The sequence below is a fragment of the Euprymna scolopes genome, chromosome 26 (genome assembly GCF_053919585.1).
Source record: "Euprymna scolopes isolate OS-2025 chromosome 26, ASM5391958v1, whole genome shotgun sequence".
NCBI classification, from domain to species: Eukaryota; Metazoa; Mollusca; class Cephalopoda; order Sepiida; family Sepiolidae; genus Euprymna; species Euprymna scolopes.
In genome coordinates, this window is record NC_136507.1 from 97,995,828 (window position 1) to 98,017,522 (window position 21,695).

The following is a 21,695-nucleotide window of genomic DNA, read 5'->3' on the forward strand; positions in this document are numbered from 1 at the left end:
AGAGAGAAATGATTTAATAATTGAAAAGACATTTCCAGCTATACCTTAGCTGGAGATCGTGGAGTCATACCCCACCAAAGGCTTTTGATATGTCATGAGCAATTTCCCTAAAAAGGAAGCCTCTGTTGAGAGATTAGTTAATCCTATGAGACATAACTGTTAGCACATCTGCTGTAGATATAGCAGAATAAAAACCATATTGTATTTCGTTAAGGAGGTTATTTTTGCTGAGGTGGTTGACTACTACTCTATTTAACACAGACTCCAGCAACTTACTCATGATGCACAGGAGACTTATTGGTCTTTACTGAAAGACAGATGACCAATCACCTGAATTCTTAAATACGGGGCATACTAATAAGGTTTTCCAGGATGTTGGGAAGCAATTCTCCTTAAGACAATGCTTAAACAGCTTTGTTAGTTCTGGTTGAAGCATTTTCAGCACTATAATTTGGAATGCCATGAGGACCAGTTGCTTTACTGGAATCAAGTTTTTTGATTAACTTGACAAGATCACACACAGATATTTGTATGTTACATATGTTTTCAGATACAGGACTTGAGGTACCTCAGAATAACACATTTGGGTTGACACCGGTTGCTTTTATTTCTGATTGAACTATAAAAACGATCCACACACACTTCCCAAATTTATTTTTTTGTTTACAAGTGTTGTATGCCAAAAAAATCATCTAAATTAACCAAGTAATTTTCTTTTTAACTAAAAAAAATCAAATTTTATAGATGATCAAGAGTTTGTTTTGGTCTACCATGTTGTTTTAAATAAAGGCAGACAACTCAATTCGAACTACTGAGATCAAAATCTGCCTTGTAATACATATGACTTACTATTAAAATTGCTAAAAATTAAAAAAAAAAAAAAAAAAATTTCTATATATAAACAAAACTACTTGATCAATTTGTGATTTTTTGGAATATGACATTTTTGTTCTGTGACAGGTACGTACATCATAAAACTTTTTCTGTATTTTTTTTTTTTTTTTAGTAAGGTTGAGTTCTTGACAAGAGCCCTTCTATTTTTACAAATTTTATTTATTTTTCTTTTTATAAGTGTACATACGAAGTTGTAGAATCTTTTATAGCAAGATTTTTATGTTTTGTTTTTCTATCATTATTTTGTGACTTTCGGAAAGGTACAGAGGAACAATTTTTTTAACATGATTTCTGTTGAATTCGATTTCTCACTTAATTTAGAATAAAAGTTGAATGCTGATTTCAAAACTGAGTATGAGTACATATTTACCCAGACAAACGATTTCCTGCTTTGAAAGTAGCCTACACTAAAGTATACTGAAGACCCTGATGAAAATGGAGGTCAACATATATCTGAAAATTGATGATCTTCATTGAAATATGTTTATTTAGAGAAACTTTTTATAAATAAAATCAAAATAAAAAAATGGAAAAGAAAATGAATGAATGTTTAGTATTGTTCAAAAACATGTATTTTTCACATATAATAAATGAAATTAAATAAACGTAACAGAAATTAATTAAACTTCATAATAAACACAGATCCAGTAGATGATATTGCTATGAAAAAATTTTCATTCAGTTACACTGTTTAGTGCGGGCCACTTTCAAAGCAGCAAGTCGTTTATCTTAGTAAATATGCACTTGTATACAAAACTGGACTCGTTTTTTTTTTTTTTTTTTTTTTATAGCCAACTCTGTTTTGAATAAGCACAATTACATTGTTTTTCTGTAAATAATAGGTATGGTCAGATGATTTTTATTAATTTACTGCCTATTCTTGGTCAGAGATATTGAATTTGATAAAAAATTAATTTAATAATAAACAAACTGTAACCATGCAACTTTTAGTTTTGAATTTTTATTTGTTTTCAAATTTTTTAAACATTTACAGAAAAAGAAATAAAATGTTAATAGGAAGGGAGACAACTTTTTTTTTAATATTCTTTAATCTATATAACTATAAAAGTGAGAATGTGTGTGAGGACACTTCTCAATCTATATACTCAATGAATTTTTTGTCTACAGGCTTAAATTTTGGTATACAGGGTATTTAGACATGTTTAAAAAATTTTAAACAGTTTTTATCCAGGAAAAAGGGTTGCTAAGAGGTCAAAATTGAAAAATTGGTACGTGGCCATTGTCGGATGTTTGTCAACTGTTTTACGAATTCGCATGTGTGGTTCGTTCACCTGACATTACTTATGTGAAGAATAAGTAGGTTTGAAAACACTTTTTCAAGATTGTGTCAAACTAGCCTAATGGTTATTGTACTTGATTCACTGTCTTTAGCTTTTCGTTTCGATTTCGGCTAGAGTATTTTCTTTTTACTTACAAAAAAGTAAACTTTAGAAAAAAACATAATGCTCGCATGCACATGTCTCGGTTTCTTTGGTTTTTGTTTGTTTGTTTTTAATTTTTTTTTTTTTTTTTATTTAAAGGAATTTAACATTACGCTTAATACTTATGGTATTTCTGTTTATAATAAGAATTCTGCATTAATTAAAATATTTATGCATATTTTACGACTGAGCAATGCTGGGCAGCCTGCTAGTATTTAATAAAAATAAAATAACCTTAGAGATTAATTTTTTAGTTGCTTGAATTACTTTAATCTCTCTCCCACTCCATTTTAAGGATGAAATATGTTTTATCCCCTAAAAAAACACATTTTTTTTTTTAAACTCAGCTTTTTAACTCGGCTCTTAGTAGAAAATGGTTGTCAATAATCAGAATTTAAAATGCCTTAAGAGCTTTAAATACAAGCTGACCAGTTAACACTTAGATTAACATTCATTTGTTAATTAATAAATACTGAAAATTTTATTAAGATTAAATAATTCTGTTTTTTTTTTAAATTTTTTTTTTATTTTATTTGTTGTTTTTTTTTTTTTCCAATTAGTATTTTTTGGCTTCGGTTTGTTGACTGTTTGATCTTGAAGTAGTTTTTTTTTTTTTTTTTTTTTTTTTTTTTGTTAGAGCAATCACCATAAAAAAAAAAGAAGCACATTGCTGAATAAGACGTTTCGAAATAGACCAGAGCAATATGTTCCAACCTGATAGTTCTTGCTTTACTTTTAGGCGGCAACTATTGTCAAAAAAAATAACACCAAAGACTTATTGTTTCATAAATAAAATCATAACTTTTTGCTACGATTTTTGGCCAAAGTATAATTTCCTCTAACCTAGACTACTACAACAATACCTGACTATGTCGATTGGTAGGCTTTCTTTGCATGCCACAGAAAAGGCATTTGAAGCAGAATCTATTTTCTCTTGGAATCTCTTTATGTATTACGTCTTTATCTGGTGAAGCTCAATTTAGTTCAAGGTTTCTGAGAAAGTTGATGGTACCACTTCCCTCTCCTGCCTTGAGACTGGAATCACTTGAGGGAGGTGGAGGTCATTTAAGCTAAGTTATATAGTTTTTTCTTTCTTGTTTTCTTTTTACCAATATTTAAATAATAATTAATATAAATTAAGGCTAGTCAGTCAAAAAAAGGGAATGACTTTTGAAAATATTGACAAAAAAATCAAACCCTCCTTGTAGAAAAATGCCCAGTTGAGAGTGACAGAATTGATGTTTTTAGCCAATTTTTCGATATTTGCCATCCGAAGGGTTGAGCTTTAAAACAATACCAATCTCGTGAAAATCCATCGCCTCTGTCAAAAGTTTTAAGCAGACATACAAACATACATACATTTAAACAGACAGGTAAGATTTATATTATATAGACTAGCAGGGGGTACCCGGCGTTGCCCAGGTGTTTGGAGATGTGGGTTGGGGGTGGGGCAGATAAAAGCAACCCTGTTTTCAAAAACATGTTGGGCGGGTGTTTGGAGGGGTAAAAGAAAAAAAACTAAGTTTTAGTAGGAAGGTAGGCTCGAATCCGAAGCCTTGACGCGAAGGTGGAAACGAAAGGAAAAAAAAAACCAGACACCTAACCATCTCGGCCACGAGGGGAGAGGAAGTGAAAACGGTCTTAATTTAATGTTTATAAAGTGAAATTCACAGGTGCGAGAAAGTTAAGTCGTGTGATGTTTGACCGTGACGTGATTTATGCTGCAAGCCAGTTTCTGTTTCCCCCGCCCCATCATTCGCTTTTTTTATACTGAAACGCATAACGAAGACACGGCGATAGAAAAATATCTTGAAAATAGCGCATAAAAGTTGGGCAAATTAAAGATAGACTGAACCCCTGTTCTTAAGTCGTAGATATTATGATTTATACAGCATATAAAAAGTTTTAAGAAGGGGTATCCAACTGCCCCCCCCCCCCGGAAAAAAGCCTTTTGTGGACATACACAAAAATGCACACACACACACACACTAACACACATTTTCGCTTATATATATATATATATATATATATATATATATATATATATATATATATATATATATGACTCATTAATTAAAAAGTTTATAGGAGGCACTATAAGTTAACCAAATCCTGCAGTCAGCGTCCCCAGGTATCAAAGGATTTGGTTTGCATTGTGACTATGTTTAGAATACTTATCATACCAAAAACTTTGTTGCATATGTGAGTAAAGGTATTGTATGCTGACCTTGGCTTTGAAAACCATTTTGTAGCATTGATTAATCAGCAGTGTTCAACTTGACCCTTTTGTTGGCATTATTAAAGGAAGGCTCACATGAAGATGTTTTTTTTTTGTTTTGTTTTTTTTAAATACTTTTTCACCCCAAACAAGGCATATTCCCACATGGAACATTAGGGACTACTATTTGAGATCGTGCCTAACAAGGAAATGTGGGGAGTTGAGCAGTGAGATATCTGCTCAGATTACATTTAAACTTCAGCAAGTTAATACAGTCAGGGAGAAGGAAATGGAGAAGGAATTCCGAAATCTAGCAGTCCGAGAGAAGGAAAGTTGCAGGATTTCCAGCATCTAAGGATCTCTGCAATGAAAGGGTGGGATTTTGCTGTTTGCTAATGACAATGAAAGTTTGTCTCTGTCAACCAAAGATAAAATGATACCAGAACTGTAAAATCCTGAAAACAAAAATGGGGAAAACATTAACTGATTTTATTAGGCACGTATTGGTTTGTGATGGCAGTGGTCATATTGAAATAAGATGCAGGAAGAAAAGACAAATATTTTTCAAATCTTTTGTAAAACTGAAAAAAAAAAAAAAAAAAAAAATGTACAGTTTTTGGATATTGCTAAAATTTTATATTTAACAGTAAGTATTAAAAAACTTAGTATTAAAATGTCCAGTTCTTTGATTTAATTCTTGTATTTTTTTTTCTTTTTCTATTTGTAGCTCTCCAGTCACCCATTTCCTATCAAAAAGAAAGGACGAAAGAGTTGTAAGTACCTTGCCTTTCCGGATGTGTAAAACAGTACATGCAGTAGCCATGCCACACGAGACTCTAGCTAATTCTTGGATTACAGGCCCTATATCTACTTAGGCCCATAATTCTAGGATTATTGGTCATGCTGCTGTATTTTTTCTTCTTCTTTCTTTATTGTCTATTTAAACAACAACCAAAAAAAAAAAAAGAAAATTTGAAATATTGTGAAAAATTTCAAAAAAGAAAGAAAAAAGAAAAGACTGAGTTAACAACTGTTTTCTACAGTCCCCCACCCCCTCAATAATTTCCTCCAATGTACCCGATTTCTCAATATATATATATACATATATATATATAGATAGATAGATAAATTATGAAATGATTACAGAAAAAAAAAATAGAATAAACAGACTGTTTCAACTCTGTCTTTCTGATTTGGTTCATCAGTGCGAGCCTCAAAGAACCATGATTTTTTTTTTTTTTTTTTTTTTTTTTTTTTAGTGAGGCTTTAATTCTTGTAGCCAACTAAGTGGCGCCAGTTATACGCTTTGACTTGCTGTCACAACTTGTGCTGAAATATTTGCATACTCAAGTTTTTTTTTTGTTTTAGTCACTGCCTATCTGCTGATGGAGTCAGAATAAAAAAATCTAAAATTAAAAAAAAAAAATGAAACATGGAAACTTTGAGAATGTTTAATGCTGTACAAAGATTTAAAAAAAAAAAAAAAGGGACAAACGAGTGTACGCATTACTGAATAATTCAGCCCACGTCAACATGTTTCAGAAAAAAAAATTACATATGTGTGTATGCATTGTATGTATATATTATTAAAGGAAATAAATAACATATCTTACATATAAAATGTTGTCAACCAGATTTTAAAAGTTATACTTAAATAGCATTAAAGCTGACAAATTTAAATTTTGATTCTTTACAATTTATTTAAAAAAAAAAAAAGAAAAAGAATATACATAATTTTGTTCAGCAGTTTGCTAATATGGAGACATTCTTAAATAAACACCTAAAGTGAAAAGTCAGCTATGAAGGAATAACTTGTATTTTTTGTAAGAATTACCATTCCTTAATTGCTTTAAATTTTTAAAATGCAGAGACTAGGCATAACAAAAAATGTCTGAATATAGAAATGTTTACAAAAAAAATTTGGATATAATGGTTTCCAATTCAACAATTCTTAGTTTATGGAATGAATAACATATTTGATTGATAAAGAAGATAGGATCTCTGAAAATTTATACTCCTCGATGAGAAAAGAAAAATTATATACAACAATATATCAAATGATGTTTCCTAAAAAAAAATTGGATGGAGTTAATTAGCAAAGCAGTGGATTACAATCATCTGTAATTCAGTTTTGTTATTCATTTCCTCTAATAATATTTAACAAAAAAGCATACATGGACATGAGTGTGTGTGTATATATATATATATGAAAATGATTATATAAATAGTCCTGGTGAATCTACATTGAAATTTGCTCAAAAAAAAAAAAAAAAAGAAAAAAAAAAACTTTGATAAAAACTTTAAAAGATAGAAAGAACAAAAACTACCAGCTGGCTCTCCTCCCAATCGTTGACATTCGTTGTTTTATTGCATGTTTTGATATTAATATTATGTCAATTCTCTTTTTTCATTTTTGTCTTGTATGTGTAATTACATATTTAGGCTTGAAATGACAAAGTCAAAAAGCCTATCAATATTTATTTCATTCTATTTTTTTTGTGTGCTTTTTTTTCTCATCTCGAAATTGCATCATATATATATATATATATATATATATATATATATATATATATATAAAGAAAAAAAATTGTCATTTTAATAAACTAGTCATCTGTGCCAAACAAGAAAGGACAAATAATCAAATAAAGAAAATTTCCAAATTGCTTCTTGGCAAACTTTTTAATTTTAATCTGGTGCTTCTCTTTTTTTTTCTTTTTTTTTTTTTCTATGATTTTTTTTATTACTGAATCTATTGTTTTGCTTGTATTTATCCAGGTTATCTCAGTCCACACATACAATTAAAATAATTAAAAATACCATCAATTTATTTTCCAATTTGTACAACAACAAACCAGGCTATTTCTGTCAACACATTCAATACCATTAAAATACAATTGAAATCACTATAAATACCAACAATATATTTTCTAATATGGACGACAGCAATACTTACCAATACTGTTCTGTTTGATTTTAGAAATATTCTGAATAATTGAAAATTTTGTTTTGCAATTATGTAGTCTCCAATTAAGTTTTTAGTGATAGAAAGGTCTAAAATTGACCTAATATATGTATATATATATCATAAAACTTATATTATTATTTTAAAAAAATTTCATTCATTTTGACAATAGCAACTAAGAACTCTTTACAAAAAATAATATATAATTTGAAATATTGATATTTTAAATTATTTAAACAATTAGTGCAAGAATCAATTAAGAAATATAATATTTTTATAGTTTTAAGTTTAAAGATATTTTTGAAATATATATATATATATTAGATTTTAATAAAATGATATTATAAATTTTATATAATATATATACTATGAATAGCGCATTAATATAAGATTAAATAAAATGATGAAAAATATACGTTTACATTATTAATCTGGCAAAAGTTCAAAAACACAAGGAATATGATCAAAGATTTTCCTTATTCCATGGAGCTTAAAAAATAAGGCTTTTTTCTCCAGAGAAAATAGCTAGCAAAACAAAACTATAGAATTGCTATTTAGCATAAAATTGAAAAATTTAAATGTTTGAAGAATCTCTTGCTTTTTTTTATAATTAAACTATTTTGTATTCCATTACAAAATGTAAAAATAAAATATAATATTTCATAGAAATATGCATAATAATTATTAGTGTTTCAATGTTTGTTGCTTTGTCAGCCATTTTTTTTTTATAATGATCATATTTATTTACAACTTTAATTTTTGAGATTTTACTTTGTTTTATATTTGAAACAAAAAGAATGATTTTCCTATGTTTTCTCGAAAAAAAAATACAGTGTAATGGCAATTTATGATACATTTTTAAGGTTTTTGATTAGTAAAGATAATGAATTTATTGAAATATTGTTTTAAATAAGAATTGCTGAATTAGTAGTAAAGTTTTTAAAAATTTAAATATTAATTTAAAAAAAACGCTTTTATACATTATCAAATAAGTCTTAATAGCATATTTGTAAGAGAAACAATATTTCAAATTCATAAATTTTCATTTTATTAAAGATTTAAATCAAATTTTAGCTTAAGATATTTAGTATATAATTCTATTATTTAAAAAATTAATGGACTTTTATTTAGAGTTTTTATTTTAATGGAGGGAAAATCCCACTTTTGTATTGTAAATTTGAACTTTCATTTTTATTTAATGGGAAAAATCAAATTATTTTGATTTGGATGATTAAAAAATAAACAAGGTAGGTACAATTTCTTTTTCAAATAGTTTGATCTTTTTTTTAATGGCTAAGCTTTGAATATTTTTTTTTTAATCAACAAAAAATGTCTTTTATAAATATGAAATAATGTGAATGCGTATTACATTTGACGTCCATATTTGAAACTAACTTTTCTTTTTCGTAGTTTTAAATTTGTCACTTGATTTTTTTATTCACTAAAGTTAATTTCTGTTTTTTTTTGTTGTTCTTGTTTTTTTTTTTTAACCGATAAAAGTTTTTATAATGGTTTAATCAGCTAAAAAAGGGTTGAATAAATCAATATTTTCTCATTTTTCTTGTAACTATTACCATCCAAAATATTTATGGATGCTGAGATACTAAAACTTCTATTTTCATAATTCTCATCTGCCTTCCTGTTCTATCCCAACATTTGTTATCCTCTTATTACAATTGGTTCAAAATGGAAATAAAGTAGAATCTTCTAGCTCAGTGGTCAAAAGAAAAGGGAACATGTTTCATTTATATTTTTTTTCTTTAAATACAATTTGGCTGTTGTGTAGCAATGACAAAAATATAAAATTTATAATTCTTTTTGATATTTTTTTTGATCACACACCTTAATATTAAAATCAATTTTGAAGAGATAGAAATTTTTATGAATGATTCTGACCATTGCATGGTGCGGGTTCCTTACAGTTAAATGACCTTGTGTCACATCCACCTGCATTGGTTGGTAAATTGGTATTGTTTTAATAAAATTTTGATGCTTTTCTAGAGTGGTGACTGCTCTAAAAAATACTGTTCATTTTTGGGATGGGAGCACAAATAAATTATAATGTCTCACTCTTGAATTTTCAAATCGACAAACAAATCTGTGACAAAGCTATTTTCTTATATATATATATATATATATATATAAACTTACCTTAGGGTTACCTGGCCTTACTTGAAGCAAAAGTGTTGCATATTTTTTTTATTAAAACTTTTATCCCCTTGTCTTTCTCTCTTTCCCCCTCTCGTTTTCCTCTTTTTCTTTCCACTCCTCTTTAGCTGGACATACATACTGACAACTCTCCTTTGTATAATAGATTGTTGTGGAATTGGCCGACATTTTATTTCAAAATTAGTACATATTAGCACTAAAAAAACAATCCCCTGAAAAAACCTCAAAGAATTAATATTTATTTTTCTAAATATTTATCCAGGGTAACTCGAATCAAGAAAAATACCAGTCTTGTGGGTATTTGTTTTGTTGTTTTTAACTTTTAACCAGACATATAAACATACACATAGACAACTGTCTTTTATATTATAGATGGAACAAATATGTTCGACATGTGCGTGGGATATTTGGATGTGATTGGTCAGGTGTTTAAGTGTTTATTCAAAAGTAATTTCTGGCTAAAATTATAGGTCAATGTCGAGTATCATGATTTATTTGTGCTCTTAAATAAAAACTGTTTTTCAGAGGATTCACTATGCTAATAAAGAACACCCTTTTTTTTAATCAATTTGTCATAATCTTCCATTTAGATCTGCTGTTATTAAAAGAGTTTGATTTTTGTTTGTCTTTTAAAACAAATCGATTAATCACTTGATTCTTTAACAAAGATTAAGATTTCTGCAAAATATTATAGATGTAATTTAAAAAAAAAAAAAAAGAAGAAAACTTGGAGTAAATATCATTGCCTTATCTTTAAAATATTGGTTCTCTATGTCAAAATTATGATGCAAAGTGAAATTGAAAATAATGTAGCCTGGAATGTTTAGATTTATTATAAGTTGCTTTCTTTTGTTTATTATTTTGACATTGGTGTAAAATAGTACATTGTAAATATGACGCAGGGTAAAAAAAAATAAATATAAAAACTAATAATGTAAAAAAAAAACGTAATCAAGCTTAGCTTGATTGTTTACAATTAGTAACTTCAGACATTATCATAATTTTCCATTGTTACATTCAAAACTTCATTTTAAGTTTTTAAATTTCAGAAATTGTTATTTTTAATCTTGAAACATAATTTTTTTTTGTGGTCAAGCTTCATTATATTAATTTAATTTCAAACAAAATTTTAAAAAAGAAAATTAATAAATATAAACCTTCATCTTTTTTTTTTTTTTTTATAAATATAAAATATTTTTTAACAATGTGCTCGCAAATCAAAATAACTGTTCTTAATGATAGCCGAGCTGTAATCGAACCATTTAATCTAATTAAAGTAATTAAAACTAACTTAGACGTATCAGTTTTTAATGTGCGGCCAAATCCTGCTCCTCAAAAAAATGAACCCCTGAGAGTAGAACAAACATATACTACACTTTGATCCTAGCCTGTAAATAGGAGACTTACTTGCTTCCCAAAACGTGGCACAAAGCCAGAAAGCGGGGAAAACCAGCTCCCTCAAAGAGGCATTCTGGTTGAGTACAAAAATAGCCAAGAACAGACCCATTAGCCTTACCTAGTAGGGGTGCCTCAGATGATTCGCAATAATATCATCATCCTGAAGGAAAAAGTAATACCTTAGAAAGTGCACCTTTTAGGAACAAGCCAAACTCAGTCGGATAAAGAATGGTCTGATTATACACGAGTCAGTCTGTTTTCAGAATTGTAGAAAGTAGACCTTTGGTTTACTTTTGGCATGCTTATAACTCTGGCTTCCACCACTATTTTTTTTTTTTTTTTTTACTCCACACATTTAATGAGTGATTATGACAAAGGGGGGAAATTTGTAGTATTCATTATCATTCATCTGTCCATATCATTAATCTCTATCCTTGGATGGTTTTTAGCCTTAACGAGAGGTGGTTCATTAGAATGGTGCCACAGTGAATCTCGGCTGGTATTAAAAAAAAAAAAAAAAAAAAAAAAAAAAAAAAAAACTTGGTGTATCGATACTTCTACAAAACTGAAAACCAAGGAGAAGTCTCATTCTAACATCCTTTTTTGAACATGACTCTCGTCTCCTTCATAACGATCTTTCTGCTATGTGACTAATTGATGCCAATTACAAAATGGCTCTTAATCTAATTAACAATTCAGTTAAATCAATAGCATTTCCTTTTTTTTTTTTTTTTATCACCTGTCATATTTACCTGCATCATTTTTACTTCAAATCTGTAAATATGTGATTGACAATCTACCAAGAAAAGATATTTTTTTTCTCTTTAATTCTAAATTATGGACAGCAAACATAAAGAACAAAATCTTTTACTTTATCTTATCTATATGCTAAGCTGTTAAGATCTGTATAAATGTTATCACATGATAAAGCTTACCCCCCCCCCCCCAGAAAAAAAAATAACAAAGAATTTAATTTAATTTTTACTTTATTATCATGTGTCTATTTTCGGTGAATAAATAGAATTCATGAATGCGTATATTATTAAAAACTTCAGTTTAGAGTCAGTTCTCCTGCCGTATAGCTTTTTTTATGGAACCCATCTGAAATTTATAAATCTAAAAATGTGTGAGAAAAAAAGAAAGGATGAAAACAAAAATACAAATAAGGAACGATAACTCCTACCAAAAGCATGAGTTATTTCCCTTGCCTGATTTTTCTTTTAAGGTGACTTTAAGAATCTTTTTCATATTGGAAAATTATCAAATTTTTTTTTTTTTTTTTTTTAATTATATCAAAGTGCATTAGTTTATATCAAGTAATATTATAATAACATAACTATAACAAATCAAAATTGGATTTTTCAACTTTAATGCAGAAAATTTTATTTAGGTCCAACTTGTAAAATCTGGCTAACATTATTTTATAGATAAAAAAATATAGATTACTGCCAAATCCTCATAAACCAAAAAATGTTCACCTTGTAAAAAGTAAAAGCAATAATTTACTTACATTATCTTTTTGAAAAAAATAGCTTAGAAAAAAATGGGGTTCATTTTTAGTAAATTGTTTCCGTAAGATTTTCATTCAACTAATATTCATCTATATATGTATGGTTAAGAATTAAAGTGAAATTTCATGCAATGTTTAAATTCATTTGAAGCATACTACCATAAAATGAAGGTGCGTTTCATATCTTGAAATGTTTGCTGATGCATTCATTAAAAAAAAAAATACTCTATTTAAATAATAAAAGGTTGTTTCTTTATTTGATATTGTTTAATGTAAAGAGTTACCGACTTAAAATTTTGATTTATATATTTTATTACAAGTCAAAATGTTTACAAAACCAATTTAGGCACGAGGCCTATCAAAAAATGGGTAGGGGATGGGGTATGTGGTCATCCTTGTCACTGTACCTTTGTTGACTATGCTAATCCTAACTACAGTTCTCAATCCCCTAACTACCACACACACATCAGGATCAACCTATTTAAGATTCCCAAATCACATCGTTATTATTATTTTTTTTATTAATAAATAATAACAATAATAAATAATAAAATTTGAATTGATAGCCATTTTATTTGTAAAAATAGAATTTTGTAAAAATCGTTCTTACTTTCTTGAAAATTCATTGATGGGGAAAAATGTCCAGTAAGCTAAGAAAGAACATTAGTAGGGTCCTCCCAATCCTTCCTATATGGTACACCGCACACTGTTTTTCGGTTTAATGGGGCCTGAAAACAAGCAGATTGATCTCAAGATGGGAAGAAAAGGGGTGGGGAATTCAATAGAATTATAATGGAACTCTTACGTAATCCATGGGAGTATATTATTCTTTTTCTGTCAGGCATAACTTTATAATTAAGTAATTCTTAAGTATGTTCTTAATATTTCCTGCAGTGAGGATTGAACCTACAACCTCCAGATGACTGTTACTTAGAACTCATCTTAGCACTTTTATCCATTGCGCCATAAATCCATGTGGATAATTCTAGTATAAATTTTGAAAGCCTTCTGATGCATATTAGTTGAAAGTTTCAGGAGATAATTTACTTTAAAAAGAACCTTCTTTTGTTATATACAAGCAAACCTACTCAACATCCAGTAGCTATTAATCTAGTTTTCTTTTTAAATGCATAACTTTAGATGTCTTTGATATAAATTTATTGTAGTTTAAAATTACCTCCCTGAAAATTAATGAACATAATATTTTAAGATTTTGACAAATATACCTTATTTTTATTAAATCATTTTAAGTACTTTTAATCTAAATGAAACTATTGTATATGCATAGGAAAAATAAGACAATAAAATTACAAATGATTAACAAATATTGATTCATTATAAACTGTTAAAAAAAATATTTATACAAATTAAGCATACAGATGTATTTGGATTTTTCTGTCTATTATATATACAGTATTTTGAAAGATTACTTTATTATTAATTTAAATAACAGTGAACCGTTTTGGTGATATTATATGAGTGTGATATATGAAAACATATGCATTGATTTATTTAGATAGATTTTTAAATTTTGTACCTATCAAGATTTATTTAAATATCTTTCTCGAAAATGGTATAAAAACTGGTATTGTTACGCCCTTGTATATATCAGTTTGTGCCTCACCCTTGCTACATTAATGTTGGTATGTATATTCTTCTAAATATGATTTGTAAACTAATGTGCATATATAATAGTTGTATATATCCAGCGTTGCCAGGTCAAAATATAAGCCATATATGACGTATATTGTGAACAAACAGAAAGGAATATGATTTTATTATTATATATAACGTTGAGTTATCTACTTGTATTTTCATTGGCTGTGATGAGAGAAGGAATCATTCAGCTTTCTGTTAGCCATCATTCTAGAGAACTATCCTTTTGTAAGTCAGTGATGCCGTCGGCATGAATTTCATTGTAATATTTTTCCATCATCGCTTCTTAAAAAATATCTGGAATGTAATGTAAAATGAAAAACCTATTTAAATATTCGATCATCATGCAAAACATTTTTTTTTTTTGATTGAGTAACAAAAAATAAAAAATTTTGTCTAAAAATAAAGATTTAAAAAAAAAATTTTTTTTTACATTCAAAGATCCAAACTCTTATTTTATTATTTTTTTTTTAATGGACCATAATTTGTTGGCATTTCAAAAATAAAAATTTAAAAAAAAATAGCTTTCATATCCTAATCTGGCCTCATTCAACATGCCAGCTCTATAGCTAAATAGCTTGAGGAGCATCTATAAATATGTGTCAATTTTCCTAGACTTCCTTTATTTTTCGCAGCCCTTAAAACCGGCACTGTATGTACAATATTGAGATTTTTTTTTATTCAAGTTTTCTCTATTTTCCTAACTCCATCTCCCAATGCCATACTTTTTTCTTCAATTATTTGATTTTTTTTTTTTTTTTTTTTTTTACTCGATTTTTATTTATTGGTATCTGTTTTCTTTTAATTTCTCTTCTGTAAAATGTTTTCTCTCTCTCTCTCTCTCTCTTTTTGTATTAAAAAAAAAAGAAAAGAAAAAAGTTATTGAACTTGTGAATTAACTTTGGACTTATTGGTCCTACCCGCTGTGAATAATAAGTATCATTTGGATGGACATGATAATGTCAAAATATTTCTGGTTCAATAAAACTTGTTTTTGTTATACTGAAAAAAAAAATTTTTTTTTCATTATTTCTTTGTCTACATGAATACATTCCAACCTTTATTTTATTGGATTGTATACTTGTTATTTTTGTGTTGTTTTATTTTCACTTTTTTTTTTATATATATATTTTTATTTTTAATAAATTCAATTACAAAAAGATTTCCCTCAAATATTTTTCTTTTTGTTGTTGAGACTCGTTTTAACACTATCGAACGTGTTTTACTTACTATATCAGTTTTTCAATTGAAAACTAAGTCTTTAAGGTGTTAGCTATTTGAATGACATTAACTCCAAACTATTCAAATAGTTAACGCTCAATGGATGTCAATATTTTCTTATGATTTAAAAAAATAATTAACTTTTAGAAAAACAAAAATTGAGGTGTAAACCTTCATTTTAATGTATAAGTTTATGAATTAATTCCTATTAACAATACTTTCGAAGTTATTTATGTCAATATTGATTATTTGTGTCAATATTGATTATTTGTGTCAATATCAAATGAAAGGATGCTATAGTTATAGTATGTGGTCTCACACCATCTGAAAGGAATACAAATGGCTTACAAATAAAACCAACAGCTTGCACACAAAAGTAGGATTATGCAGACATGAAGATGGAAACGGAACAAACAACTAAATGAGGAATGTTTCGATTATCTACTTTCAGTGACACATTATATTTGCAAACTCTAAATTCTTTTTTGTATTAAACAATATAGAAAATTTATAGTACATTGCACGCTAAGATAGAAATATTAATACTAAGAATTCATACAACATAATATACTAGAATAAAATGATACTACTGCGCGTTTATCAATGATTGTTTCCAGAGTTTGAGAGTTGGACATTTGGGTTGTTGCGTGGTCGAATCGCTTTTCTCTACTTGATTCAATCCATTACCAATGCTTCTGTTAACCTATGATGTTATCAGTTGACCTCTTCCTAGGTCAACCCCTTGGAAAGGCTCCGGCGATATCAAAGTTTATGATTCTTCTTGGCTACTTGTCGATTACCATGTGTTCGATGTGGATAAACCATCTTGATCTCTTCTAGCATAGAGTCTCATCTACTAAACTGATGTCAAGCCTGGATCTCAGCTTATTGAGAGGGGTTCTATCAGTAAACTAATTGCATAATCACTGTGAGTTAGTCTGGTAATCTCCTCAACTGAAAAAGTCTTGCTGGCATGCAGGAGAACAGCTAGTGCATTACAAACTATAATTGAAAACTTAATAGTACATTACATACTACAATTGAAAACTTATTAGTATTATATTATACTCATATACGACAATTAAAAAAAATGTGGTATATTGCAATAGAAAAATTGATAACACATTGCTTAAAGTTGATAACATATTGCTTACTAAAATAGAAAATTTATAGTACATTGTATATACTATGCTATAAAAATTGATAGTACACTACATGCTATAATATAAAAAAAATGATAGTACATTATGGATTATGCTATAAATATTGGAGTACATGCTATATTAAATAAAATGCTATAGAAACACGTACTATAACAGCATCAATCAACTTTTATTTGATATGATTTCTGCTAAAGAAATATGTATTTAAAAAAAAAAAATGCTACTTTTTATCCATATTGGCATCCATTATGTAAATAAATAGCTTGGCTGCTGCCATTTTAAAAACATTCTTTGACTTTTTTGGATAAAACAAGATAAAACATCAAAATTCCAACCAAAAGTTTCTAATGTGCATATTTGAATGCAATGCTCACTTTTCTCATCTAGTTTCTGACCGTTATTTATCGCCGTGTTAATCTTGACCGTTTCAACCAGATAAGACATGCATAAATCGAGTCCAGCTTGCCTTTTATCATCTTAAAAGTTGAAGTGACACAACTTGGATACTCTCTCTACTTTGCTAGAATTTCTTGAAGAAAAGAGTTCATAGAATCTTAACAGTTAAATAATCTTGGGAAAAAAAAAAAAGATTCTAACCAGCATTTTGATGAAATATTCTTTTAAAAAGAATAAAAAAACAAAAATTTGAATAAAATATTTATCTGAAGATATTTTGTGTTTCTCTGCTTTTTTTAAAAAATTATTTATTTTTATTTATTTTTTTCAAACCATTACATCATTTTTAAAACTTAAGCCCAACCTTAGTAAACTGATCCCTTTTCATTTGAACGTTTTAATATTATTTTTTGATAAATTATCCCTTCATTTTGCTTATCAAGTTAGCTAAAAATAAAAATCGATCCTTGCTTCCAATTTATTCTTCTACAAAGTTGGTCTCCTACTATTCTGCCTAGGCTTTTCATTTTTTGCCTCAATATTTTTCTCATCATTTTTTATGCTTATCAAAATCAACGTTTGTTTGCATCATTTTTTTTTATTATTCATATATCTATTAAATTTTGCTATTACTATTTCTATTATCCTTATTTTATACATTTTTCTTTAAAATTCAAATTTAATATTAAATTAAAATTTAAGTTATATTTGAATTTAATTTAGCATAAAATTTAAAGTAATGCTTAAATTAACAAAATATATAGAGAATACTTAAATTTAGCATGAAATTTTGAGTCGTTAGCATTAAATTTGAGTTGTGCTTAAATTTAGCATTAAATCTTGGAGCCGTGCTTATATTTAGCATTAAATCTTGGAGCCGTGCTTAAATTTAGCATTAAATCTTGGAGCCATATTAAGTATAATATTAAATGTATATTTAATTTTAAATTTAAAAAATTTAAGCAGGCACATACTTTTTATAATCTGGAAACCAGATCTAAAAATTGTAAATAATGTTAAAAAATTAGAATTAGAATTTCTAGTATACATTTTTTAAAAATTTTAAATGATAACTATTTACTATTTCTTTATTTTTTTTAATCTCTGATCTTAATAAAAAAAAAAAGTTACTTTCTATTGACCTTTCTTTTCTTCTGACTTTCTTAATAATGACAAATTAGTTTTTTTTTTTTTTTTTTTTAATTAAAAATCTTATATGAAGTTAGTTCACCATGAATGTAGAAAACTAAACAAGATTTTTCAACAAAACTGTTTTGTTCTCTCAGAATTCGGAGTACTCTCTAAAATTGTCAAAACTGGCAATTGATTTCAAAATGTCTATAAGATATACTTTCTTCATCAGTTTTTGCTCAAAATTCATCAAAAGTCAGAATTAATGATTATTTCTCTAAAATAAATGCTGATGACACCAAGAAGGTTCTGGTTTGCTCCCTAATAGTATTTAAATAAAACTAGCCTGAGTGCCCGATGTTGCCCTGGTGTTTGGAGGTGTGTGTTGAGCAAAAAAAAAAAAAAGTTGTAGTAGGCAGGCAGGCTCGAACCCGTACTGCGAATGGAGGAAAAGAATGTGAAAGAAAAAAATAAATAAATAAACGTGACATCTTTTCCACTGTGTTAATCGCCAAACCGGAAGTAACGAAAATTTAAATCAAGGCTAATCAATCGAAAATAGTGGATGACCTTTGAAAATATCGGTGATAAAAAACATCTCTTCCCTGTAGAAAAGTACCCAATTGAGAGTGAAGGAATTAATGTTTTTTTTTTTTTTTTTTTTTTAATATTTGTCATCCGAAGGGTCGTGCTTGAAAACGATACTGATCTTGTGAAAATCCGTCACTTCTGTCGAAAGTTTTAGGCATACATACATACAAACGTACATACGTTTAAACAGACAGGTGAGATTTGTATTATAGATGTCCGTACCCTAAATTGGCTAAAAATTTAACTTTTTCACAAATCATAAAAGACACAATTGTTGTGTATATTATTCAAATAAGAGTGATCACCAGGGGAGAGAACTCGTGTAGTAGTTGCCGTAACGCTTACCTATTCTCACTTTTTGTCTATGCTTACAGTTAATAAAAAACTAGTGAAGCTCTGTGAAAATTTCACAAGTTTTTCTATACCAATCTGTATAATTTACTGTTAATAATGATATTCTTTTTGGAATAATGTCTGTTAAGGACAATACTATTACAAAAAAAAATATTCTTCTTCCATAAAAATAATTGTCCATGTCAGCTAAATATTTTTTAAAGAAGATTATGTGTTTTGTTTATTTCTTTACTAGCAGGGCACCTGGTGTGGTCCAGTCGTAAACTACACTTAAATATGATATTTTAATTTATGCAAATTTTGTATTTACAAGTATAGAATCGATTCTCTATTGATTATTATATTGTACCCAATATATATAGTACTGATTTCAAAAGTTAAAAAAAAATGACTTGAATGCTATCAGCTAGAATCGAAACCAAAACATTTAGCACTTCACCCTTAGTTGTTATCATTTGAGCTATCGTCAGATGGATAAGAAATAGTTAACAATGAACTGACTTTCGATGTATATTTGCACATGCATACAAATAACACATTTAATCAACTCAAGCCTGTCAAGTTCCAATTTTTTCAATTTTGATCCATTAGCAGCTATTTTTACTGGCTTATATAAAACAAGGGTCCACAAAAATATTAACCATTTCATCCACCTCACACAGCTTTGCAACCTTGCTTCTCTGAGGAGATGCACTTTGAAAAAATGGAGACAGCCAGCCATAATGATTTTTATTTAAAGTTATAAGTTTGTTTTAAAAAATATTTTGGATTTTACTATCAAAACATAATTGTCAGCTAAATATTTTTCAAATCAATAAAACGAAGGTTACTTTTTGAAATGTATTTATTCAAAATTGTACCGTTTTAGTTGACGCCATCTCATTATTTGGTTTATTTTAAAATGATAAAAGTTGAGATTTTTCTTGATAACATCAGATTAATCGCAAACCACCATCTTTGCTGATCGGATAATCTAATTTTTTTTTTTTTTTTTTTGAAAATTTGTGTACTAGGTGATAACACATAAACAAGAAATGCCTTAACTGGCCTTGTATTTGAAGTTAGTGCACTGAAATCTGTTTAATGCTTAATTTTTAAAAGAACAAAAATCTTCTTAAACAAATGAAATTGACAATCGAAATAGGCAGGATTCGCCAAAGTTAAAGTGATTTCATAATTTAATGTTAATTTTATTTGTACAGAAAAAAAATGTCTGTTATAAATTATTTAAAAAAAAAAACGTTCAAAATGTCTATATAAATGAAAAAACTGTCGATTAGATTACGTTGCATGTTTTAAAAATTTCAACAAAGAGAAATAATGATATAAATAAGGCCGTGCTATTTTCACTAAAACTCCTCATGAACCAGTGTTTCCTTTGTACTTCGGCTCTCTTTCCATTTCTTATTCAGAATTCAACCTTATTAAGAAAACAACAAAATTATTAAAAAAAATCTTTGATTTATGTATCTGTCACAGAATGAAAATGTCATATTCCGAAAGTCATGTAAATTGATGAAATAGTTTTTATTTTTAATATAGAAAATAACTTGTTTATGATTCTTGGCAATAATTAATATATTGTAGCAATTACAAGACTGATTTTAAAATCTCGGTAGTTCAAATTGAGTTATCTCCCTTCATTAAATATGGCTGTTTAAGACATGTCGTTCTCACTCTGTCATAAAACTTGATTTTCTTAGGAAAAAGAAAATATTTGATCAATTTATTGTGACATTTTCATCTCACGACGGTTATGTACATCATAAAGATTTTTTGTATTTTTTTTTAATTAGGTTAAATTTTGGGCTTGCACCCTCCTTTCTTTCTTTTTCATCTTATCTTTTTCCACTTTTTCAAATCACGTTTCCTCCTCCTCCTCCTATTACTCGCTCTTCAGCATCACTCTTCTCACTTCCTCTTCTTCCTACCCCTATCCTCCCTACCAATGAAAGCGGGACACAGAAAGAACGTATGAACATAATATTATTTTCATCATCAATTTACATGCTGGCATTTTTTATTTTATTTTTTTTTATTTTTTTACAAAAGAGTCACTACTTATCAAGATCCAGAGGCCACTCGAGGATTAGAGTTAATGAGTGTGCAGTAGTCATTGAGACAATATCGTTAGTAGTGGAAAGTTGGTATAATTAGATTATTTAAGAGGGCCGTTTGACAAGAACTCATTTACGTTGGACTTCAAGATGAGAATATTGTAGTCTGCTGGAAAGCAGACCAGCAGGACAGAATTCCACAGGCGAGCAGATTGGGATAGCTTTTAGAAATCAGCTTCCAAAACTAACTTATTTCTAGGTTTTTATTTATCCCTATTTCCTGCCAGTCTATCCTTATCACTTCCTCCAGTGTTTTTCTTAGCCCTTCCCCTGCCAACTGACCTTGTTATCTATATTGTTTTACCTCTATTAATCCGAGAACTCTCATTCGTTCTTTCAAGGTGACCAAACCAACAAAGTCTCCTGTTCAGCATACACATCTCTTTATACTGTCCCAAGAACTCTCATCCCTTCTTTCAAGGTGACCAAATCAACAAAGTCTCCTGTTCTGCACACACATCTCTTTATATTGT

General features: G+C 28.2%; 1 protein-coding gene across 13 annotated transcripts in view; it reads left to right on the forward strand.

The window, feature by feature from the left end:
* The window catches only part of LOC145248297 (kalirin-like), an 858,283-nt gene that overhangs the window by 685,937 nt on the left and 150,651 nt on the right, over positions 1-21,695 (forward strand). For all 13 annotated transcript variants that reach the window (XM_080110176.1, XM_080110182.1, XM_080110183.1 and 10 more), the window contains one exon: positions 5,282-5,327. In XM_080110176.1, the coding sequence (XP_079966302.1) occupies positions 5,282-5,327 (46 nt within the window). The remainder of the gene's footprint in view (positions 1-5,281; positions 5,328-21,695) is intronic.